Source organism: Lagopus muta, chromosome 4, assembly GCF_023343835.1.
Source record: "Lagopus muta isolate bLagMut1 chromosome 4, bLagMut1 primary, whole genome shotgun sequence".
NCBI lineage: Eukaryota > Metazoa > Chordata > Aves > Galliformes > Phasianidae > Lagopus > Lagopus muta.
Window position 1 is genome coordinate 14,666,264 of NC_064436.1, and position 25,468 is coordinate 14,691,731.

General features: G+C 46.1%; 3 protein-coding genes across 13 annotated transcripts in view; 2 read left to right on the forward strand and 1 right to left on the reverse strand.

The window, feature by feature from the left end:
- Positions 1–25,468, forward strand: part of LOC125692133 (sodium channel and clathrin linker 1-like) — a 125,465-nt gene that overhangs the window by 39,682 nt on the left and 60,315 nt on the right. For 3 of the 7 annotated variants that reach the window (XM_048942261.1, XM_048942258.1, XM_048942262.1), the window contains exons 19-22: positions 443–521; positions 1,598–1,693; positions 2,766–2,863; positions 2,960–3,872. In XM_048942261.1, coding sequence (XP_048798218.1) covers positions 443–521; positions 1,598–1,693; positions 2,766–2,828 — 238 coding nt within the window. In that variant the 3' untranslated portion in view covers positions 2,829–2,863; positions 2,960–3,872. Of the gene's footprint in view, positions 1–442; positions 522–1,597; positions 1,694–2,765; positions 2,864–2,959; positions 3,874–3,897; positions 5,470–25,468 lie in introns of those variants that run through there. The other 4 variants (XR_007376483.1, XM_048942263.1, XM_048942260.1 and 1 more) reach the window with 4 other exon arrangements.
- LOC125692143 (UPF0462 protein C4orf33-like) overlaps positions 1–25,468 on the reverse strand; it is a 169,983-nt gene that overhangs the window by 21,336 nt on the left and 123,179 nt on the right. The gene's annotated exons all lie outside the window — the stretch shown is intronic.
- LOC125692142 (protein mono-ADP-ribosyltransferase PARP14-like) overlaps positions 6,241–25,468 on the forward strand; it is an 88,921-nt gene continuing 69,693 nt past the window's right edge. For 3 of the 5 annotated variants that reach the window (XM_048942295.1, XM_048942301.1, XM_048942303.1), the window contains exon 1: positions 6,241–7,858. Coding sequence is in view for 1 of the 5 variants with exons in the window: in XM_048942300.1 (XP_048798257.1) it covers positions 10,521–10,677 (157 nt within the window). In the remaining 4 variants the exon portion in view is untranslated. Of the gene's footprint in view, positions 7,859–10,416; positions 10,678–25,468 lie in introns of those variants that run through there. The other 2 variants (XM_048942297.1, XM_048942300.1) reach the window with 2 other exon arrangements.

Genomic DNA, 25,468 nt, shown 5'->3' on the forward strand with positions numbered 1-25,468 from the left:
CTCAAAAATTTATGAGGGTACAAATGAGTTACGTGATTGCTTTGAGCACAAATATGGTACAAACTTTATTTGTGCTGGTTGCCAGGTAACTGGCTCATATTCCTAACACTGCCTATGTTTCTTAATTTTTATAGCAGCTAGTCAAAAGACGTTGAACTGGTTGGGGTTTTTTTTTTTTTTTTTTTTTTTTGTTTGTTTTTTGTTTTTTTGTTTTGTTTTGTTTTGTTTTGTTTTATGGTATCTAATCTGTGGATTTGTTAAAGAGAACAAGGGAATGGAAACCACCAGTGAGATGTACTGCAGCCTTATATTAACAGGCATTTAGAGTTCCGTATAGCAGTTTTCAGACAAACGTATATGAAATAAATCCTAAGGTTAAAAGGGTTTTGTATTTTTGTGTTCTCTTTAAATGTTTTCTTTACCATTTTCTTCTGATTAATAGGAGTGATCTGAGTCAACAAAAACTTTGTAATCAGGATCTTATTGCTCAGCTGGAACTGGCAAACAATAAAGTAATTGAGGTAAGAATGATAGGACAATTGCTTTCAGTTAGAACCTGAAGCAAATACACTAGGGTGCTAACAGAAGCCCATTGAGTATGTTTCTGATTAAAAAACAAACAAACAACAAAACTTTATAAAGAAGGATATTTGACAGAGCAGAAGACATAGCAGGATAACACAATTGCTTTTGATGGCTTTCATTCAAATAGCAAAAAGGCATTAATTTTGCTGTCAAATTATTGGAGAAGGCAAAGGGGAGATCATTACTGATTACTGATTAGATTACTAATGTGGCAATTTTAGGCAGTTCAGGAAATGTTTGCAAAAACATGCCTTCGTACACATGCATAGCTTTAAGAAGGAGGAGGTGTTGTGCTATGGATAATGTGGCACAGGTAGAGATGAGTTTTTGAGCATACACAGTAGAGTTGACACTGCATGTGCGCATCCCAGTATATGGATAAAAGCAATACCTATTAAAAATTAAGAACATTGCTGTTTTGGAATATGCATTGTTCAACAATTAATGGTCACTTCAAAAAACAGCTGTATGTCCAGCCTGCCTCATAAATCTGGGATGGTAACCAATTCTGTACAGGAGAAATCCTTGCATTGTTTTTTGTAGCGCTCTGTTGTTTGCGGGAGAAAAACCGGGATGATGTGAGAACAGGTTTCAGAAACTAATGCTAAAGAATAGTGAAGACTTCATACATGGCATGTGGTGAGGAGAAGCTATCTGTAACACAATCATATGATTATTATCTACTACACTCTTCTCTCCTTTTAATGTAGCTAAAATATTTGTACTGCACTGCTGTGTAAATTAAATTACCTGCATTAAAATATCGTCATTTATGCATCTTACTTCAGAAAGGTGAAACTTCAGCTGAAGATCACTGTGACTGGGGCAGTCATATGATTCATATTAGAGCTGGAAGTTCTTCATAATGTGTCAGCACTGTGCTTTCAGTCTTACTGTAGGTGGTAAACAGCTCTGCTTGTTGAGGTCCTCTTGCTTTAAGCTCTTCACTACTCTACGGATGGATCCAGAGAAGAGAACTTCATATTTGTAACAAGATGCTTCATTTACACAGGATGAAAAATTAATGACGGAATATCAGAAACATATCAATAGGCTTCAGATGAGACTGAGCCAGGCAGAACAGAGGGCAGCTACAGCATCACAAAAGGTACAAAGCCGTAAGAAAAAGCGCCTTCGAAGCCCATTCAAAAATGCCACTGAATGTGAGAAAAGAGCTCACTTGGTGTTATTCCTGAGGCACAGGTGATCACATATGTGTGCAGCATTACCACTGTAATTTGAACAGCAGTCTTGTGTCTTGAATGTGTCATCAGCAAACTGGTGCATATTTGATTAAGTGCCACTTTGTGACAGCACGATGACCTGACAGCACAGATCTGTTCATGAGAACAAAGTGGGTGCGAATTACGCTCGCGGTTCAAAGTGTGGCAATGAAGGTGGATCACAATTTCTATATTCAGAATATTTTCTTGAAGGAGTCGTTGCAGCTCTTGCTTACGAGCTTTATTAGCTTGGTGTAGCCTACTGCAGTGATGACAAAGAGCAAACGTGCTGATTCCGACCCGTCTCCTGGAGAGCGTTCATGGAAGTGTGTCTGATTCCAGTCAGTGCTGCTTCAGTCCACTATCTTGATGTATGTCCCACTAAACGCTGACTGAGCATTTCTGAAGAGCAAGCAGCCAGAGGCAAGGCAGGGGAGGACTCCTGAAAGTTGCTGGGGAGAACAAAACCGAGGCGAACTGAGGGTTCTCAGATTGACAAAGATGACTTATTCAGTGTTGCATTATTGCACAGCGTAGCTTGGGCAGCATATTGATAAGAAAGACAATTATGGTAGTAGTGAACTAAACTACTAAAATTACCAGTCCTTAGCTGAAAGACAATAAATCATAGCTTATTAATAATAGTGATTCAATGAAAAAGAAATTACAAATACAGAATAATGTTTGCAGTTTTAAAATGCACGTATTCTCTGTAAGTATCTTCCAAGTACTCCTGCTACTCTTTTTTCATCTGGAAATCTTTGACATCTGAAATAAGATGCAAGAATTAATTACCGACAGAATGCATTGTGAATTCTACTATTTACCCTAAATTCCCACTTATCTCAGCTTTTCCCTCTCGTTCATGACATTTTCTGTATTGAAGCTGTACTGTTGTTTCAATCTTAGTAAAAAAAAAAAAAAATTAAGAAAATATCTGCTTCTTTTAAACTGCAGCTCAGCACATTAACTACATGGAAGAGAAAGGCTACTTCTCTGAAGGAACTAGAAAATATTTAACATGAAGCATCAATAATATTCGCACCACAGTGGAGGTAAGAAGGTAGCTGGAGAAACTCGGAATTGTACCATTAAAATCAAAAGCACAGCAAGGTTTGTAAAACTTCATCTATATATTTTGTTTCACTCAGGTAACAAAGAAGGCTGGCTGAAGATCCATACTGTCTCTGTTTGCATGGCAGAGATCAGAAGACTGCAAACTGATGTAATTCAAGTCCTTTAATGCAGCAGACGAAACAGTCTGATACAGTGCTGTGGCGTGTTACCAGTTTTAGTCTTAAAAAAGGAACTTGTTACATCCAACTGAGACAAAAGTGTTTACAGGGAATAGAGTTCATTCTATTGAGATTGTGAAACAGCTTTGTTCATATACAGTTGGTATTTCTCTTCATTTTGTAGAGCAGTAACTTGGGAACCTTTTCAAGATCTTAGATGAATCGTAGTGAGACAGTAATAAACATCATGAATGTCAAATAGCTCTTATGATAGGAGCTACAACTGGGAAATGCCTCTATTGCCTTTCACTGTTAAGCATTCAGCTCAGTTTGCTATGTCTCTGGGAAACGGTGTTGCTACAGCTATTCTTACAGCTAGTTTTCAAGGACCCTTACCTTTCTTCAGTTCCGCTTCCCCCTCCCCTCCCCCCATTCCTGTTTTACAATTGTTCCTTGCTTTTCCGCCTGGAACTTCAGTTCTCAAATCAATTTGTACAAGGCTGGTCATCTGGCTTTGATGAGCGTGTTGGAATTCTACAAATGCCAGCATGTGGGAATCCTTGATAGCTGAGAAACTTCACATGCATTACTCTAAATTTATAGCTTAATTCTGTTTTCTATTTCACTATATATAATAAACATTTTATATGTGTAGCTACTTTGGACCGATTTTGCATTAAGTTAACTTCTTCTGATTTCTCTTAAATATGAAGAGCACAATTTTGTTGTAAGACTTCTAATCCAGCTCATAGATAATGCTTATCCTCCTTACCCAGTGCTTGTTGAAAAGTGTTGTTATGGGCAAACACAGTTCAGGAGTCTGTCAGACCATCCCCATTGCATTTGCATTTTAGAGAACAAACACAAGTTGATCACCAGATAGAAGCAGGTTTGTGGCACCTCCTGAAAAGCTTGCTTGTCAATTAAAGAAGAGCCTGCAGGACGGAGGCAACCTGAAGGAAAAATTCTGCTTACCATAGAGGAGTTCACTGTTTCTACAATTGCACATGCAACGGCATATTGCTCACAAACTGGCTGTTGGGAGGTGAGGTGCTAGCTGCAACAATCAAGACTTGAGATTTGCTGTTTAGGTGAGTTTTACACTTTCCCTTGCGATACCGGATTTCTCGGTGAAATTGAACAGGGGTCTTTTTGAACATCCCTAATAACCCTTATTGATCCAGGATTGGTTGTGACACCAAACAACAGCCAAACCAAAGAAAGTGAGGCCGTGTCCCATTCCATGACCTGACCCTTTCTCAGGCATTATCCTGGACCTTCCCAGGAGTGCTTGAGACACGAGTCAAAATACGGGAAGGGACATCCTACCCCTCCCTGTAGCTTAATTGTCTCTCAAAGTGTCGTCCAGGCGCACTGTAACACTGAGTCACTTGGGCCTCACGCCTTTCAGCAGAGGAGGTGAAAGGCCACAGACAAATAGTGGTGATCAATGGTTCTATGTCCAGGCAGAGGCCAGTAATAAGCAGTGCCCCACAGAAGACTGTCTAGGGACCAGTGCTCTTTAACATCTTTATCAGTAACACCCATAATGGAATTAAGTGCACCCTGAGCAAGTCTGCTGCTGACACCGAGCTGAGCGGCGCAGTGGACACAGTGGAAGGAAGGGATGACATTCAGAGGGACCTCAGCAGACTCAAAGGGTGGGGCCGGGTGAACCTAATGAGGTTCAACACAGCACAGTGCAAGGTTTTAATCCTGGGCCAGAGGAATCCCAGGCATCCATAAAGACTGGGAAGAGCAGCCCTGCAGACAAGGACCTGGTGAACCTGGTGGATGAAAACCTTGGCATGAGCCAGCAGTGTGCTCTTGCAGCTCGGAAAGGAAATGCTATCCTGGGCTCCATCAGAAGAGGGGAAGATGCCACAGTAACTGTGTTGAGTGGCTGTTTGTCCGGGCTGAAGTGAAGCACATTTTTTTTAAATATGAAAAGGGGGAAAACAAAAGAAACAAAACTTTAAACAGAAAATACAGAAAACAAAATCCCTATGTCCATCATCTGGACATCCCAATTGCAAGAATGCAGCCAAAATATGGCACTTGTGCAGAGGCTAAAGCAGGTGCCCAGGCTGCTCTTGGACCCAACATGTGCCATAGCAGCACAGCTGATCCGTGGCTGTACTGCTGAGTCCTTGGCCACTGCTGTCCAACTCATGCATTGCTTGTACGGTACTGACCTGGGGAATGGGGAATGCAGAATTTTAACTTTTTCTCTTTCAGATTGACATTTATTCCACTATTAACTCAGCTTCATACTGCTTCAAGCAGGCTCATGGCACTAGAACTAAGCAGGACTTCTCTATTTTATTCCAAAGCCTTGTTAACTCCAATTGCTGCCCTAGAAATTTACTTGCAAATCAGCAGGTAGGCTCTATTTGATGAATGGATGCAAACCCTTGAAGTCTTTACTTAAAGCTGGAGTTGCTTGCGTGTTTTTCAGACAGATGGTGTTGTCATCGCTGTTGGTGGAGATCTGCAGCTTGAGAAAGGACAACTCGCCAAAGCTTTGCTAAGAAAAACAAGGCCAAGGCTTCAGGCAGACTTAAATGACAAAGGCCTGAGAAAATCACCTGGTGAAGGATCTGTGTTCACAACAAGAGGTTACAGTCTGAGTTGCAGTTATGTGTTTCATGCTGTCACGCCTCGATGGTCAGAGGGAAGTGAATCTGCAGTGAAGGTACAGGAGTTTTTACTCACTTAAACTCTTAATTTGAATGGGCTTTACGGAAGATTTGATGCAACTTTTTTGAAATGAGGGAGGCTATCACAGGAGATGAGCGAGTTTGGGCTATTTTTTTAGCTGTGTTGCTCACACCTTGTTGACTGTTGTGTTCTTTCTGATGTGCGTGAGATGATGCTAAGAGATAGTACTTTACCTTTTAGCTGAATTGCACCTTCTGGAAAAAGTAACTTTCAGTAGTGGAAAAAATAGTTGTGCTTTACAGATCGTGGGCAGGCTCGTCACAAAATGCCTGCAGACTGCTGAGGAACTATCTTTAAAGTCCACTGCTTTCCCAGGGATTGGAACAGGGATCTTAGGGTTCCCAAGTCCAGTTATTGCTAAATTGCTGTTTGGCAAGGTGTATAAATTCAGTAGTAAAAAGAAAACCAATTCTCTTCTGGAGGTTCACTTTCTGTTGCATCCAAAAGATGTAAAAATCTCCAGGTGAGTCACGGTGCTTTTCTCTCTCAATTACCTGCTATTCTGTTTGGACCTGTCTCATGGTATGTGGCTATGTGTTGTTCTCCAGAGAATCTGCAGGCTGCTTGTTATCGTATAAAGCGTAGAGCCGTTTGCTGACAGACTCTTTTGAACGTAGCTTGTCCTGTGCAGCACCGCTTGTTTCCTGTCCTTTTCTATTCCCTGGCAATAATGCAGATGAAAGCATAATTATTCTTTTATCTTGTGAACTTGCTTGATTCTTCCATACGTAAGGCTCATCTGCAGATGGACTTGCTGCAACTTCTGCATAGATGTCTTCACTCTTGGAAAAGGAATACTCTCCATGGCTTTAGATGCAGTCTATGAAGAATAATTACGTTAGGATTGCATGCTGGTGAAATTATCCCGTGGAAAACAGATCGGTGTTCTGCATCCCGCTTTTTTTCAGTGTCACTTTAGAATGGCTTTCTATGCTTTCACTGAACTTATTACAAGGGTTGACTGTAGTTTCCTTTTCTAGGCGTTTTCAAATGAATGTGAGAGACGGTGTGGCAGTGATGTAGATGAGGCTAGCGAAGGCACGGCTAAGTTTATTTTCTAGAGGCTACGTTCATGGTGGTGTAGGGTTTTCTATTATTATTGGTATTAGTTGTATTACTAGCTTTTAAATTTTCCAGGTAGCATATTCACGATAGATACTTAGATATGTGATGAACATGCTATTCCCAAAGTCCAAGTGGATGTTGTAAAGGCGGTACGCAGTATGTATGAGCATAACATCTGAAACAGTGCTGGAGATAGCAAGGAAAAAACATTCTTATGATTCATTATCTGGATGTAGCGTCCACACGGTAAGGAAGCAGAAGGCAGAAGCGAGGTTCTTTTCTTTTCCTGATGCAGTCTTCCCTTATCTCCCAGGAAGAACCGGTCCGTTCTCCTTTATGTGTCTTAACGGGGCATCTTTGCAATGCTCTCAAAGCTATGTTCAGATCAACAGCAAAAGCACCCTGAAATGTCGTCAGTGCTGTCCAGTTTAGTGGGACTGGAGAGTGTGGAAAATGAGTATTTGTTGAAAACTCAATCAAGTTTTTAGAAAAAATACGTAGACAAAAAAGTTGCTGTCACGCAGTTGAGAACTTGCCCCAAAACTCCCTTCGAGACAGGAGCAAAGGAGTGAGATTTGCAAAGAGTGCTGCTGTCGTACCTCCATGCTTCATGAAGACTGATACAGATAAGTGTTGCCAAGAAACATCTCTATAGCAGGAGTGTGGTAAAACGTGTTTGTTTTTTCCCAATATGTCAGCATAAATAGCAATGATGGGAGCAAGAGAAAGTTGGTCTGAGACCCCCATGAGAAGGAATGATTTTCAGTTACTGATGCGGGCAGCGTTCTCACAGGTAGAGTCCAGAGACGAACTGTGGTCTCGGCAGGCTTTGTACCCACGAATGCTCCTCTGCTCAGTGTCTGTATTTCTGTCCTACAGTTTTCTTTGGTTGCATTTCAAGCCCAGCACAGGATGTATATGAGATGACAATCGGCTCCATGAAGTTCCAGGTGGCCACTCCTGTTATTACCAAGGAAACTGGAGATGTCATTGTAAACATATCAAACAAAACCGTCAACCTCCAAACAGGTACTTCAGTTGGTATTACGTGTGGAAATAGTGTACGTGGTTGGGAGGACTGGATGAGGCGAGGGGGAAGCTTTCTTTTATTCTGAGCTACTGGATAATGTGTTTTAAGACTTGCAGAAAAGTGAAATTAATAACTCGAATTTTTCAATAGAATCTTTTCAGAGAACATCTCTTAGATTAAGGGAGATTATTGTGTTTTTTACCTCAGTTAAACTTTTTAGGTTTCTCAAGATATCGTTTTGGACTTGAAAAGTGTAAGCCTAAAATTTAAACAATACTAACTAATTATAACCTGTGCTTTTACCAAAAATGTGAGAGAGTATGGAGTATCTGATTCTGCCTTAGGCAGGACTTCAAGGGAATTAACAGTAGTAACCGTGGAGTCATATGCTTCTTGTCTTTTAAGGCGTCTCTAAAGGTGCTGGGAAAGAGGTTGAAAATGAGTGTGCTGAACTAGGTATGGTGCTACTTTTCTGTCCTTTTTGAAGGCTTGCATGCAGGACAGGGAGTTGTTTGGAGTTCTTTCTCAGTGCCTACTGTACACCTATCTGTCCTATGCGCTGTGTTACATCAAGTAGTCTTAAATCGGTTATTGCGATGTATGTGAAACATCTAACAAGGAAAGGAAGAGGTGTTTTCAAGACAAAAGAGCAAATAAGCCTTTGTAAAGGGCAAGATCTACCTATGATTGCATCCTCTAATTCCAGTACAGCTTTTGAGGGACATAGACAAGTCCACGGAGAACACAGGTGTGAGTTGGGGTGATGTTAGCAGAACCCTTAATAGAGAAGCTATGTTTCATTGGGAGTAACTCCCTGCCTGCAACTTCTTTTCTTATCCCTGAGTGAAAAAATGTTTGCCGTTGTCTTCAGTAGCAACCCACTGCTGTACCCTCTCCATGACTAAGAAGGAAAATCTTTGCATCTGGGTTCCTGCCTTAAAAGAGGCATTTGCAGACCAAATTGAGCTAGTGAATACATTGAATGGGGAGTAAGGGTGGAGAAGCGTTTGGCTTAAAAGCCTGTTTGCAGGCTTCCCTTATTTTGATAACAGAAGGGAGAAAGTCTCTGGTGTGGAGCTCAGCTCACAAGACCAACGAAAGGGAAGAATTACATAGAGGAGACAGGCAGACTCGTGTTAAGACTGACTGCAGTGCTTGGTCTGCATGAAGTGTTGTACGTCTGCGGAGCAAACTTCGAAAAGGAAGGCACACAAAACTGTATTTGGCAAACAAGGCAAACAGCTCACGATCATAAAATGAATCCCAGACAGTAAAAATAAAGAGAGGGAGGTGTTTATCAGCATGGGGAAAGAGACCTGGAGCTTATCCTGGGCTGTACTTGTCATCGTTTCTTATCTCCCAATGGCGATTACTACATATGTATGTCGTATATAATTGTCGATTGTTCATTCACTCCTGCTTACGTTTCAGCCTTGCAGCCTAATGCTGGCTATATAACTACCAAAGCAGGAAGCTTGCCATGCCAAAAATAATCCATTTTGTCGCCCAAGATGATATGAAAGTGCCAGTCTCCAAAGTGCTTTAGGAATGTGAATTACAGCAGTACGCCTCTGTTAGCTCCCCAGCAGTTGGAGCAGGTTTGTCTCTTCTTTTTGAACTGGTCTGGTACGTGCAATTCTGCAGATCTCAGAGCTGAAACAATTAGCTTGTCTGGAAGGGTAGTTCTTTAATGAAAATATATTCAGCAACTGCAGACTTCAAAACCATCATTGGAAACTGATGAAGAGACTGGAAACTTTATCTTTGCAGTTAGGTAGCAGGTGATGAGTACGAGTGCTCTAAAGCTGACTCTTTTTCGATAACAGGGGTTCCAATTTATTTATAATATATGCATACGTTTATGGAGAACCTTAAATATTTGTTACCACAGCATGATATGTAAAGCAGCTCATTGGTTAAACCCAGGGAGCTAATTCTCTGTTGGTAAAATCAGTAGATGATGGAGTTCTGTCTAGCAGACACGCGAACAGGGATGGAATGTGAACAGGTCAAAACTGTCACATCAGCCATTTTTGCCTCCCTGTTTTTTCATCAGGCCAGCAAAATTCTTTATATGTTCCTTATGTAAGTAAGAGAATTCAGATTTAGGGTTTCAGCATGAAGAGGCCTCTTGCATGAATAAAACTAGAGCAGTTTTAGGAGTAAAGCGTTCCCTAGCAGCCTATTGAGAGCCGGTTCTCTGGCTGGTCAGGTAGGTACCCCGGCCGTATCATCCACACCATTGCCTCATCGGTTGCTGCGTCAGCAAAAGTAAGCTTCCATTTCTAAATTGCCAACCTGAAGTTAGTTGAGTCGTTTGTGACCCATGTGATTACGGGAACAATCGTAACTATTCTGTTAAAGATGTTACAATCCTTTTCAAGGCTAACTATCTGTAACTGGTTCCAGGTCAGGCAGGCTGTTTTCCGGACATAGTCGCTGATGAGATGATGGATGCAGAAACTGACTGCAAGGAGGAACTCTACTCCATCTGTGAAAACTATTAAATCTGTCATTTTTCAGTCGTATCTGCTGACTGAAAACTATTAAATCTGTTATTTTTCAGTCGTATCTGCTGACTGTGTTCCATACAAGCTTGAAAAAAAGAGAAAATCCTGGTAAAGAAGATTCAAAGAAGATTCCTACGTGTCCTTTGACAGTATGACAAATACGTGCGTGGAAAGTGCTTTTATAAGAAAGCAGAAAGCTGTCTCAGTCGTCATTCACAAGACAAAGTACCTGGCGAATATAGAAGGTGGATACGCTACAGATGGGGATGGACAACGTATGGTGCTTACACGTACTGATAAATCTGCAGGTTAGTAAAAGCATCTCGATGAGTCGGGTTGGTATTCACACACGAAGGTAGGTTGCATCCGGCTGACTCAGAGTAATAGGAAGAATATGTAGAATATTGTGAGATGCTGTTTGTCCATTTCTGGAGAAAGCGTTAGACTGGGAGATGACAATAACAGGATCGTGCAGTTAAGTAAAACTGTTGGAAATGTAGATAATGCCTTTAGAGGTTCTTAGCAGGCTTGCTAGCAATGATTAGACATGCCTGTAGCAGTTGTCCTTCTAAATCGTTTCTATTCTCCAGAGGGGCCCTCTTTATCTCAGCGATTTCCATTACAAAGAGCTATCTTTCTCCTGCCCTTACAGGACTCTTCCCGGTGGGTTTCTTTTCTTCACCCTGCTGTCATTCCGTTTTACAGGGGCTCATTTTATATGTTACCGGGATCAATTTATATTCCATTTAACACTTGGAAACAGAAGTCGTCAGGTTTAAGTAGTTGTGCGCCTCTCAGTGCCTCACATATTCCGTCAGCTGTTTGTTTATGTTTGCTTTATTACTGGACAAGTTGTTGCTTTTGAGAAGAGGACACCCTCTTGATTTGACGGAGCCTGACGTGCTAGGTGTGCTTAGGGAACGCGTCAGCCGCTGTTAGTGTTCAAGAGCAGAGCTCAGTATGAAATCGGAGGAAGGAAGGAAGACCTCTGCTTTTCAGGTGAAGCGTGCATTACTGGAGCTCTAAACTCCATCCTCCTTTTTCAGATGCTCTGCTCCTAGTTGTTGAGAATTAAGTGTCTGTTCCCTCCCCAGTGTGGGCAGAAGGCAAACAAAGATGTTTCTACTCCTCCAACGGCGAAGGAGAACAGATTTGTCTAGGAGCTACCATTCCAACACATCAGTGGTCAGTGCAACAACGATCTGTCAAATAAAGCATCTTACTCTTCTGGGTTTTGTTTCTTTGTTTTTAAAAGATAGGCTCCTGGCTAACTGTAAGTGAACAGGCAATAATGATAAGCTATATTGAGTATAAGCTTTCAAAGGAGGAGGGCATATTTCACTTTAAGTAGCGGATTTGGGTAAATGATTGATGTGCTTCTTCCGCAGATCAGGAATCAACAGCACTGCCCGAAAAATGGGACGACATGCAAAATCAGCAGCTCAAAATAGCGGAATTGAAACCAGAAGCAAAAGACTACAAGCAAGTGAAGGAAAGGTTTCTGAAGACCGCTCCATCACTGAATCTGAAAATTGAAAAGGTAAAAGCATGTAATCGTTTATAAGCATACATACAGCTAATGAATAACGACTGGTAAACAGTGGAAAAAATAAATTCCATTGGAATTTGTTGGACAGGTCTTTACAGCAAAAGAAAGGGACACAGTTTTTATCTGCTTTCCTAATTGACTTAAAAGTGTGTGTGTGTGTGTGTGTATTTAAGTCACTATCTGAAAAGGTTGCACAAAACCACCAATAACCACCCAGTTGTCGAGTGCCTGTGATCCTCATGACCTTCAAACCTGGTGTAAAATATCTCTGCCCTGAGTAAGAAACTGCTTATGAAATCCAGTTTTATGATGCTGTGAAAACGCAGATACAGCAATTTCAGTCCAAGTGCCCGTGGGTATCGTCTGTGTTCATGCAGCTACCATGCCCTCTGCAGCAGGAAGGGCCACAGAACCAGGTGCCGGATCAGGTAGCAAAGGTCAGCAAGCAGAGGGGATTCGCTGTGCGGAAACCAATGTAAAGCAATTTGCCAGTGAAGGTTGTTACTAGCGATGTCTTCAAGAACATTTGTTCTGTCTCAGCAGCGTGGACTGCTCACTTGTGGCAGTGCAGAAGCGTATACCGGATTGCTTGCTAACACACCACTCCTCAGTGGGGTAGCTCTGATTTAAGCTGGTTTGGTTATATGAAGCCAGTTGTGATATCATCTAGTTCCCCAGTACATTTTTCAGGCTCAAGCTGTTAGTTTCAAGCATTAGCTCCTCCTGGAGTGACAGGGGACTAAGTACATCTGCACATAAGCATTTCTTCTTCAGAGCAGCCAAGTACTCAACAGTCAAGTTGCATGAGAATTTATTTAGGATGTTCCCCCAAAGACCAGGAGATTAGTGACAGCAATAAAGTCGAACCGATTTTAAATTGGCATATATTTGATGCAGCAGTTTCTTCTAAGGCACCTGGTGAGCGTGCTCTTTTCTTCAGCAGAGCAGAACGTTTCTCCCTTAAGCCACGTGTGCTCAGCAGGTGGATGTTTTGCGTATGACCCAGAAGCCTATCTCACAGAGCAAGACTATCTCTTGTAGTTTTCTATGGATTGTTTCTGTTGCATTCTGGGTTGGGTTCTGCTGTTTCATTCTGCTGAAATCTGGAGCCACGTGCCCAACGTATTTTATGATCTAGTGTCCACGTGTCGGTAGCTGGGAGGAGAATCTTGGGACACTGAATGGTTGATACTCGGATGTCTTTCTTAACAAGAAAAACTGAATGTCTTATTTTCAAACTTTGCAGATTGAAAGGGCCCAGAACCCATCTTTGTGGAAAGTCTACGGAATAAAAAAGTGTCAAATGGACGACAAAAACAGCGACAACAGCAATGAGAAGTTTCCGTCCCGTGGGGCAAGCGCAGCGTCGTTAACCTTCATTAGCAACTGTGGATTTAACCGCAGCTATGCTGGAATGCATGGTAACGTCCGTTTCAGAACTACTCCTTTTCCTGGAGGGGGCTAGGAATAATTTGCCATGCTATCCGTGTAGTCCTGACGTGTGTGCCAAACTGTTAAATCTCTCTGTTGCAAACAAAAACCAAAATTGCCACCTGCAGAGCTTGTGGATATCTTGGGAGTGGTTACTGTTAATTAATTTGTGTTTGTTTGCTTTGGCCTACAGCTGCACCGTATGAAAATGGAACTTACTTTGCTGTTAACGCCAGCTATTCTGCTGGTGACGTCTACTCAAAACCAGATGCAAACGTGGAGCGGGTTCACCTGCAAACAACCGGAAGAGCGGAGATACAGACCTTCTGGACACAAGTTCTCATGTAATACTCGTTCAGAGTAAGTGTACAAGGACAGTGGCAAAGGACATTCTGGAAATGATGACAGAGTAAATCTAATGTCACCGAGCGTTCTCCAGCAAGTTCCAAACCACTTCTTGGATGTATGACCACTTAGGACCATTCAATGCTGCGATGGCAAATTTGAAATAAATTTAATATCAACAGGTGCTAGAAATCCAATTATTGTTGTCCAGTTATTATTATATGTATATTGTTGAGTAAGTTAGCTCATAGCTTCTAGTTTTGTGTCTTTCTTGTAAGGAAATTGGCAAAGGATTGAAAGAAAAAAAAGTATATTCCCATCCTGTCAGTATTTAGAGGTAACTAAGGAAAAGGAAGACTGCTCCGTAAGTTTCCTTTTGTGACTCCAAATTGTCCCTTATGTCACGAGACTGACACCTTACTGCCTCCAGATTGAGCGCCTCGCTGTAACTAGGGAAAGAAAAAGAAAAAAAGAAAAAAATGCCCTTTCTGAAATCATCTTTGAGATTTGTGTGGATCAGCTTTCAAAGACAGGCAGAAACACTCCGTGTCTGTTTATTTAAACTTAGGTCCAAAATGAGACCTTGCTGCTGTTGCCTCTTGCCAAGCAAGCCGAGAGCATAAAGCAGCTGTTGCCAAAAAACACTGGGATTCTTTTTTTTTTTTTTTCTTTTCTGATAAGACAGAAAATAGAAATTTTACTGGTGATCAATTTTGTGGTTATGAATAGGGGGGCTAAAGAGATGGAAATGCCACTGAAGTCATCACTGCATCTCTATTTCAAGAATGTTGACATGTTAGGCTTACACAGGCTTACACGTTTGACGCACATTTTAGCAGTTGTCCCTTCCGTCTTGCTCAGAGCGCTAGATGGCAGCTGCAGTTAGGGCACCAAACAAGAAAGCGGTACAGAACTGGAGAGCAGACCTGCCGAGCTGCTCATCCCTACCTGGTTCTCCCCATTCCCTGGGCATCTCTTTATTTCAGTGAGGAATTTTGCCTGATACAGGTATGAACCGTTTGACCGGTTCCCTTACTTATCTAAAATCCTTTTTACGGCTGCTCTTTCTTTTGCCATGAAAAGGGGAAGAAGGACGAATTAAAGCTTCAAGTAAATGGCAACGTTTTCTCTTTCCACCGTCTGTTTAGCAGCCCGGTTCAAACGCAGTTCCTGACTTCTGCCAGCAGCTCGCGCCGTTGATCTTCCTCGCACCCAGGAACACGAGGCTTCCGACAGAAACCTCCCCGGAGCTGCACCAGAGCTGGTGTGACAAACAGGAGGGACAGCACAAAGGCCGTGAAGGGGAAGCATCCCCGCTGCTTCTCCGGGTCGTGCACAAGAGCAGAACGGGAAGGGAAGGCAGACGCACAACGTAAGCACCTCTGCATAACAGAGTGCTGCATGCCTTAACCAGAGCTGCACGAGTTAGCGTGGCCGCAGAGACATCTTAAACATGCAGCTGCGTGTACCTTCAGTCACGGGAACAGCCTGAACAGTTTACAGCCTCAACAGTCATGAGAAATGACAGCTTGTGAAAAAAAGCTTTTGAAATATATTCCACGTTAGACTACAAAACAACTTGTTATTGGCGCACCCTGGGCTCGTGGCGAGGCTTTTCTTTTTAATGTCACCTCTCACAACCGTAGGTGACGCGCACACACACGTGTCTGTCAGCCGAACGGACAGGGCCTTTATTTTGAACCCCTAGGCAGCCTGTGCAAGCCCCGCATTCTGTAAACAAAGCGCGGCTGCTGCCTGGAAACCATCTGGCTTCTTGAGTATGACAGGAGCCAGCACATAATAGTCATTTCATACCGAAATCCAACCGATATCCAAAAAGCTTAGAAGCTGAAACAGGCATATTTAAGCCGTCATCAGACGCTCCGCATCTAAAAGCAGTATTCAATACGTAAGTTTAAAGCTGGAGGTTGTTAAAATTTTCTCGCCCCATTCCCAACATCAACCCGATCCTGTCCATTCACCCGTTTGCGGGCTGACCCTAATGCTTCTATTGAGAATAAGAGGGTATGAATCTACCTTTGAGCCAGTATTACTAACGTGGGAACGTCCCACGAAAGAAATATCGCACAGAAGCAGGTGTTGTACTATTCACCATATCTTATCACTGCGTGCAAGCAAAGCAGAGAGCTTAACATTAGAGATGGAAAGACACGCAGTGCTTTCACTCTTCCTCCTGCTGTGACATATTTTTCTTCCCTCTTTTTGTGCAAGAGAACAGTGGGGAATTGCTTTTTATTAAGTTCAGAACTTATATCCATTGGGCACGATGTTAGCTATCTACGACCTAGTCCGGAACCACTAAACGTAAAAGGATCAGGAGAGCAATGCATTTTCACCGGCAGCAGCATTACACTGAGAGCCAAGTGGGGAAACAGGCCTGAGATGCAGCTGTGCTAGCTGAATGAGAGATGTCCTCAGTGTAGTTTTAAGGAGAATTTCCATCGAGGACTGAAAAAAAAAAAACCACCAAAAAACCATTTCAGAGAAAAGTCTTACTGAACTCTGCAGGCAGCTCTATTCAGTTTGAACTTAGATAAGCGGACATTTCTGACCTCAAACAGGGCCTGCCCAAAAAAACCTGCCTGTCTTTGATTCACGTCATACAAGTGAAAACCCTGAAGAGTGCTGAGAGATCAGGAGCTTACAAGGTCTATTGAAACGGCAGCTGCGCACTTCCGTGCCCATTTCACAGAAGCAGAGGGCAAGGAGACTCTTGCAGCTACTGCCAGGGCACTGAAGGCTAGAAAAAACAAATGCAGCCGCAGCACAGAAAATCCATCTCTGTGGCATCAGTACATGTGAGATCCTCCTGCAACGTGCTTTTGTCCGTCAGCACTGCACTTAACAGAGAGTCTACGAGACTCCGCATGCCATTTAGTCTCGGCAGAGATGCTGTCAGAGGCTACGGCAGTTTCTTTAGCAACCTGAAAGGCTCCAGACCAGAACAGGAGATTCGCTTTAAGGCAAGATAAGCACATAAAAATAGTTTTCATTTACCATTTCCTTTGCTTCCAAAGGGCAACATAATCTCCATCCAAACAATGCAGAAATAAAGTCAGACGTCCAACTCGTTATTAACCAGGGTGAAATTAACTTTTGCAAATGTTCCGTTAGAAAAATTTGCACAATTTTACATTTGGGAGAACGGTCAGAATTTCTGTGATGAACGTCGTCAAAATGGAAAGCACCAAACGGGAATGCTGCCAGCAGACTTAGAAGGAGGCTGCCAAATGCGTACCGTGGAAGTGATCGTAAGAGCGCGCCGACGCCGCCACACTGCACGCTTACGAACAAATTACCCCAAGCCCTTTTTCTGGATCATGCTTCAGATCAAGTTTTGAGGCTCCAGAAATGTAAAATAAAGAAAAATGTTTGTAAACATTGACATTTTTTTGTTGTTTCTTTTTAAATACTCTGTGTTCAGTGAGAAAGGCCATACTGAAGAAACTTTATCCAAGGTTTTCCCTGGCACTTAAGAGCTGCTATGGAAAAGCTCAGCGGAGGTTGCAGTCACAATTTTGAAACCGCTATCCACCTTATAGAAGAACCCCACAAAAATAAATAAATACATAAACAAACAAACAAACAAATAAATAAATGCATGAATGAATGAATGAATGAATGAATGAGTGAATGAGTGAACAAAAAGTTCACTGACTACTTGTCTGTTGTGCCAGTTGCTCTGAACTTGTCTTACTGAATGACTTAAAAGCAAATGATCAATGTGAACGTCGTTCAGGTGTCACAGGCGTGTCCTCGTACTGCCTACGTTCCCTTTCGTGCTGTGTAATGTAGAGCTACCTCAAACACCTTTACGCTGCGTTGCGTTTCCTTCGTAGCATTTGCTAGCGTCAGGCGAACAGAAGGAAAATCCTCCTGCGCCTCCAGGGAAGTAATGAAGCGCATAGGTAATTTACAGCGTTCCAAGGAGGACAGGGGCTTATCCATCTCAGATCACACCGATCCCTAGTGCCGACCCAAAGGGCCCAAACTGCTCTTTCTGTAGAACTCATTATACAAGCAGCTATCTATTTTTTCTGTCCCCAGTACAGTGAAGGCTCCATCAGCTGATCAAATCCAGCAAAAATAAAGCTCGGTCGACAGGCTTCATCGCCATAAACAGCTTTTCCCTCCGGTTCTGGCAGCTTCTACTCGCCAGACGCCCACTCTGAACACCCAGCAATTATGCCTTCAAAACACACGTGTGATTTTACACGCATACTGGAGTTTTGGTTGGAACTCGATGAGCTGTTGCCTTTTTGAGGAAAAAACAAAGATCCTTGTGAAAATTTCAAGAAGTCCTTATTAGGCCTCCCTGTTAATCACTGGGAAGCTGCAGCTCTGACCTTTATAGCCAAGGCTGCGCTGTGCTTCTCAGTACGAGGAGATCCCTGCGCTGCCTCCTTTCCCGACTCCCTCCACACCGGCCCCGTCCACGCTCTAGACCCTGCGAGCAGTCGTTTCTCTCGGCGCTGCTTGTGCGTCTTCTCAGTCAGAACGCTGAACTCCAAGGTATCGAGTTGAGGTACGGTGAAGTTCATCAGGAAAGCCGCTTTACAAGCTGAAGCCAGAAACTCTCTGACATTTTGGTCTCCTGCAGGGCTGATCGGAACTTGTCAGGTGACAGAGTAGCAAGGCAAACTTTGCTGAGGCTCGTGCAGTTGCCCCAGTAGGGCAGACCGACCGGCCGTCCGACCGGCCGGCACTGCAGCTCATCCACTCTCGTTGCTGTGCAGGAAGGCTGCTCGCGGCGGCTCAGGTTCTCAGGCAAAGGATAAAAGCCACCAGCCTACCCAGAAAGGTCCCTCCAGCGTGAGACTGGCGTTCTCTCGAGGGGGGACGGCGATCCCTTCAGCTGCCTGTTTTCACCTGGGTAATGAAATTACAAATGAAAGCAAACTACCGGAGGGGAGCAGAGAAGCTGGAGTTTGTCCGGGTGAATATCGGCACCAGCGACCTTGCGTTTCTATCCCTGGGAATGGTTCACACACTGCATTTGCAGGCTTCACCTGACTCACCTCTGAAACGCAGCCGTCTCGGAGGCAACCTGCTGGTCATTTAATAGCGCTTAGCCGTGTCACGCAACAACTCAGGGCAGGAAGGAAGAGAAGGAGAACACCGTATGAAATTAAGATGGCACCAAGCCAAATTTAGGGGGAACAAATGCCGCGAGAGCCATCAAAATCAGAAAGAAAAGAGGCCTCGCTTTCCGTCTGTCGGATGAAGGAAGAAGGACGGCACCTCAAGCAGCAAAGCACTGCGCAAGGCTGCTGATTCAGTGCCACCTAAGAAGGAAGACGCTGCCCTACCGAAGAATAGGCAGAATTCAAGCTGAAACAGGAACCGCTTTCATCGTGAAATGCAGAGTTCTCACGGCAGCGTTTCCCCAGGACTGCAGCACAGGCAAAATCATAGTTCGCATTTCTCCTCCAGCAAACGTCACTCCGGTCAGCCACTAGAGCCAAACGAACGCACGACGTAAAGACCGTCCCCTCTTACGGCCGAATATTTGGTCGGGTTTGTTTTCACCACCGTTTCTGTTCGCGCTAAAAGGAAGCTAAATGCCACTCAAAGCCCTTTTGCCTGCTGTCGGCAGGGAAAAGCACGGCTTCCGAAGACGGAAAGCCAAGCTGTCCCGGTTCGCACTGAAAAACGCGGTCGTTATGCAGCTGAACCCTTCGTAGTTATTTCTTTGCAGGACAATCCGACTTCCTTGCATGCGCGCTAAAGGATTCGTCACGTCTAAATCGCAGAGGAGAGATTTAATGCCTTCCTTTTTACAGCTAAACGCTATTAAGCGCTTGCCAAAGTATCCCGTGAAGTATTCACGGCAGCAGCTCCCACTGCCGTTACGCGTCAATACCGATCGGCTCCACTTCCGATTGCAGCGGTCCGTTCGCGAGTTTGTCACATCGCCACTACGCCAGGTACGAAGCTTGGACACGGTTCGCGATCTTTTTATTTATTCCTTTACTTATTGATTCGGACGAGGGGAGAGGGACAGCGGAGCGGAGACAGCACGCCGCGGGGGCCTCCGGAACCCGTTAAGGCCGGGGGCTTTCTTCGGAACGGCGTCGCGCGAGACGCGCAGCGACCCGTTGGAATGAGGCACACTGATCGGACTCGTTAGCGAACCCCGCCACGGGGGGAGGAGAAGCGCATAACAAACCGCCATGGAAAGCGCGGCTTAAGTCCCTCTTTCCGATCGGGAGCCCACGTGCCCAGCTGTCAGATTCCCCGGCCGGCCCTAACGAGCCCCGCCGGCGCTAACGAGGCAACGAGTCCCAGCTGCCGCGGGACCGCGGGCACAGCTGCGCCTCGTCCGCAGGCGGGGCGGGTCCTCCCCAAAGCCTCTTAAGCTCCGCCCGAGGCCGCCGGGAGCCACGACAGAGCCGCCGGGAGTCACGAGAGAGCCGGTAGGGGTTCCGTTCCTCCGTCCCGTCCTCGCTCCGCGCCGGGCTGCTTTTCGGGCAGTATCTCGGGATTCTGCGTGACTTTTTCTGTCGCGTTGTTTCGTTTCAGGTTGCGGCGAGATGTCTCCGGCGAGGACCAGCCGGAGCCGGCGAGCCGTTCCGGTAGCGACGAGACCGCGGAGGCAGCCGGCGCTCGGGAGCCGTTCCGGCCCGCCTCCCGCGGCACGAGGCCGCCCGGCTCTCGCCGCGCGGCTCCCGCCGGGCTCTTCCGGCTTCGCGGAGCCGGGCAAACATCGCCGCCCGGCCGCCGTCGCGTTTTCCGAGGGGCTGCCGCTCGGTTCCCCGAGTCCCAGCGCGCTTTCGGTCCTCCGGGGCTTTTTTTAGCGGGAGCTTCAGTCGCTCCCTGTCCGGTGGGTAGGAGCGAGGGGGATGGGGCCGCATTCTTCCGGCCTCGGTGCTGCCGAGACAAGGCTTCTCGTTTTGCAGGCTGAGCGGAGGCTGCAGCGGAGGCTCTCGTCATCCCGAACCGGTGAGACGGTGGAAGAGGTGAGGAGTCCGGGAATCACTAGGTAAGATCTGTCTTCTCGGGGCTCGCGTAGGGCCGCCCCTGCCGGTTCTCCGGGATCAGCACGGCGGCGCCGCTGGGGTCCCACGCGTTTCCTTCCCCTCCCTCCCGCCTGCAACGGGCATCTCGAGGAGCGCGATCTCGTTCCCATCGCGGAGTTGCGGTGGGACAGGTCGCACGGCTGGAATGCCGTTGTGGATGTTTGCGCGTTCCTTGCAGGTGAGGCAGGGAGGCGGTGGAGTTTCTCTTCGGCTCAGAGAACTGGACAGCACGGAGCCCCGCTTTCCTCCTCAGCAAGGTGACAGCTGCCAGCGACTTGAAGGACCTTTTTCTGGAGGAGTCGCAGCGGATTTGGCGAGGGGAGACGACGCCGGACCAAGCCGGTAGCCTCGCGCGTCGTCGGGACGGGCAGCGGATGTTAGTCAATACGCGAAGCGCAGGAGCGGCATTGACACCCGCAAGATGAGAAGCGAGAAGGCTTTTTCGGTGAGAGCGGCGCTGGGGTCGCGGAGTCCCCTTCTCCGGGAACGCAGCGGCACCGGATGACTTCGTGGCAGGGCGAGGCGCCCGAGTCCGGGAGCGGTTTCACCGGCGGCGAGACGAAGTAGCCGCGAGTCCTGCGTCCGGAGGGCCGCAGGCTCCCCGGGCATCCCGCCGGCGAGAGTCTCCGGAGCGAGGTAAGCGGTGTTGTTTTGTTTCTGAGTGGCGTGCACTGTGAGCAGGTGGCGGGGGACACAACTGCGTTTCGTTGGAGGGTGACGGTGTACGGCCAGTCTGGTCTTGGAGGAGGGTAACCTGCACGGTTTAGGCTTGTGTTTTGTGAGGGAGCTTGGTGTCCTGGTGCTGTTTTGTTGGGTTTTATTTATTTATTTTGTGGTGGTGGTGTGTTTGGTGAGATGCAGCACTGCTATATTTTTTCTGTTGTTCCCCTCAGGTGCAGCTTGTTTGGAGAAGAAGGTCGTTGTCCTTGTCTGCGGAGGAAGCAGGGGAGATGGGCCAGGTAGCACTTGGTGTGTGTGGTGGTGGTTGTCTTGTCTTGGTGGTGGGTAGTTGGTGAGCAGGGTACAAGGGGGGAAGAGCACAGGCCACATGCTTGGACTTGGTGTCTGAGCGTGTGGGCTGTGCTCTTCCCCCCTCTGGCCTGGGGCTGTTGACTGGGATTTGCACTATCTCGAAAGAGATATTTTTAGGGCGGGAGGGCGGGCAACGGTCAGTAACGGAAAAAATTTCGATCGGGGGCTGTGTGGTGGCCCTGGCAGGGCCTGGGGGAGCCTCTGGTGGAGGCTCCCCCTGAGGGAGGGGGGGGGAGGTGGGGGAGCCCCGGGTGACTGGTGGGGCTCCCCCTGAGGGAGGGGGGGGGAGGTGGGGGAGCCCTGGGTGACTGGTGGGGCTCCCCCTGAGGGAGGGGGGGGAGGTGGGGGAGCCCCTGGTGTGTGGTGGGGGCTCCCCCTGAGGGGAGAGGGGGGAGGTGGAGGAGCCCCTGGTGTGTGGTGGGGGCTCCTCCTGAGGTGGTGGGGAGAGGCCTCCCTGGTAATGGGGTCTCTTCCTCGGGTCCTGGGGTGGCTCCTGTGTGGTGATGGCTGATTTGTGGTGGTGCTCCTGGTCCTGAAGGTGGGAGATGGAGCTGGTGGGAGCTGAGTTTTGCTGAAAGAGAAAACTTTATTTCTTTTGCTGAAAGAGAAAACTTGCTTTATTTCAAAACTTGGGTCAAACCTGTTTGAAGCTCTCTCTGAGATGGGAGAGGATGCTTGCTCTGTAGTAATTGAATGTGCCTGAAGGGGGGTGGGGGGATTTGCCTCAAGTGTTTCGATAAGCGGCTGGAGGTGTGGTGCTCCTATGGTATTTGTCTTGGTGTATGTCCTGTGTAGGCCCTGGGTTGTTTCCCTTACTGATGAGCTATATAGACGGAGATGGTTAGGAAGGAGGCCGGTTTCTGCTCTGTGATGTTTTTGCTATCTCCTAGTTAGGGAAAGCTATCTGTCTAATGGGAAAACAAATAAGAAAAAAGAAAGCTTTCCATAGCTCCTTTTGGGAGATCTCTGGGGTGAGGCTGAGTTGCTAATTTCTATATAACTAAAGGTAGAAAACTCTCTTAGCTACTGAGTAACGCTTGACCCGGGCAAAGGGAGTGCCCCCTGTAAAATGGGACCGACTGAGTCGCTGGATAGGTGACCTAAAGACTTGGTTATCTAAATTTTATCTAGTGAAAAGCTAGATTTCTCTCTTGGAGAAGTCTATTGCTTCCCTTCCTCTGCAGCGAGAAAAGAGAGGAGAAATGTGAGGGAAAGAAGAGTGATTGCATCCCTATGTGCTCCTGGAGTACTGGGAACTGAGCTGTAGTCGGCTAGGTGGGAAGCGGGTGGTGATGTGTCCCCCCTGTGAACAAATAAAATGATCTGCTTCTGCAGGCTTTCTGGAAAGGTTGTTTCTACTGCAGGTGGGACTGCTCTGTGCTGTGTGCTGGAATGGGGACGCCTAAGAATATCTGCGCTGAAGAGGAATGGCTAGGCTTGGCTAGCTTGACTTGTGGCGGTGAAGTGGATGCCTGCCTGTCTCTGACTTAAAACAACAAGAAATCCTTGCTTACCTCCAAAAAATGAAGATGCGCTGCCTGTTTCTGCGCTCTGTTTTCTTCTGTTTTGTTGCTGCTGATGTTATTGATCTCGGAACGCTGAAGCCGTTGGCTATTTGGCTTTGTGTGCTCTGTAAAAATAAATAAATAATGGAGATTTAAGTCAATAACAAATATTTTTATACAGTATGTACTGCAGAGAGATGAGTCAGACTTGCTTGACTTGCTGAGTGAGAGAACGCGGTATGGTGCTGGTGTTGGTGTTGTTGCAGCCCTATCTCTGACTTCAAGAAATGTTTCTATGTGATAGAGCTTCCTGAGCTCTGAGGAGGGTGCGCTGTCCTGAGAGCGGAGTGGGGGTGGCTGCTGTGTGAAAGAAAAACTCCTTTTCAAGGTCCCTTTTTGAGGTGAGCGTGCTGACGCCTCTCTGGTTTCTTGCTAGGTAACCTGAGGTGGTGCTTCATGGCAAACCCCTTTGCGTTGCGTCTCTAAGTTAGTGCCTGTGGCCCTTGTCCCAAACTGAGCCTGAACTCTAATGCCGATAGCAGAAATACTTGGTGCTCGGTATGGAGCTCTTGAACAAAAGAAATGGCACTGTGGGGGGGTTCTGCCTCTGCGTTAAGTGCTTGCGTGTAGTACGGTGCATGGCTGTGTGAGAGCCTGCCAATAATTAGTTTTGCAAGTAGTTAGTTCAAGGTAAGTAGCAGCAGAATTACAAGTGCAGCTGGTAGAGGCTTTGGGATTGCAAAGGCTGTTCAATGAGCAGGATATGACAGTGAGTGCCTAAGGGCTTGACCTCAACAGAATTTCAGTGAGTTCGGAGGTTATTTTGCTCACCTGTTGAAGGTGATGTGGGCAGATGCTCCGAAAATGTATGTTGCTGAGCTCAGAGGAAAAGTTCATAAAGAAACTAATATGCTCGCTCATTGCAATGTCTCTTTCTCTTTACAGAATGAGAAAACAACCTGCTGTACTCTGGCAGCCCTGGGCTGTTGCTGCTCCTGGTGAAGCGCCCCTGCTTTCTGACAAGTTTTTCCTTAGCTCCTGTCTGAACCTCCTGTGCCCTGACGTCCTGCTGGGGGGGGCCCTCCTCGACTGCTGCTATGTGCTGCTGGCTCTAGTTTAACTTGCTGCCGGCTGCGGCCCCTGGGTTCCTTTGGGTGGGAGTGGCTCCCTGGCCTTGTCTGTGGCTGTAGCTCGGGTGGGCTGAACCCGGGTGCTTGCTTCTGTCCAACCTTGTATGGTTGATGATTGTATGGCCTGCTGCTGCTGGGTCTTTCTACTTCTGAGCATGCTGTATGTTTACGAACAAATGATCTTGACCCCTTATTCTGCATTATGCTTCAGATCAAATTATAAAATGCAAAATAAAAAACAATGTTTGCAAACATCATTGACTGACTATTTTTTTTTTTTTAAACACTATCTTCAGTGAGAAAGGCTGTACTATAGAAATTTTATCCAAGGTTTTCACTGGCATTTAAGAGCTGAACAAATAGCAGCTCCTCCTGATTTGCTGTAAGGGGCAAATGTAATAAATACGCATTTGACTCCTGGGTCGTCATTGCATACAAAAATACCCGAGAGGACTGCCTCTGATGAGAAACCCTTGACTCTGACTCCCGGCCTCTCCTGATTGCCTTTACTCTGACGAATGCTTTGAGCCTCTTTTGTACGGGGCTGTGCCGTTGTTTTAAGAGATACAAATAGGAAAGGCTCTTTCCTGACAAGGGCTGGGGGTTTCTATGCCCCCTTACGGGATGAGCCCTTTTCTTACCTACTTGAAGGCATAATGCACGCTTGGAACTAAACCGCAAGGGAGCGCATCTCCCTTCTGTAACTGGAGTGCTCTCTCAAGTGGGGGGTGGCTCGCAGCGGTGATAAACTTGTAGGGACGGTTACAGAACAGAAGATGCGGCAATTACTGAATCGGGAGGCGTTGCGCATTTCAAGTGAATGGATGCGTCCCTCTAATAGAGCAATGAAATAAGATCTGTCTTAAATCGGTAATGAGCTCGGAGCTATGAGTTAAGGCGCTCTGCCACCCGAAGTTGGATATCTTTAACGGCTGCTATCCCAGTCATTTTACAGTTCGTAGCGTTAACGTGTGTCCTACCATTCATATGCAGAATGGCTGAGCGAGACAGACGGGTTGCAGCTATAGAGCCCTAACCCGCCGAAAAGTCCTTCTCGTGGCCTGCAA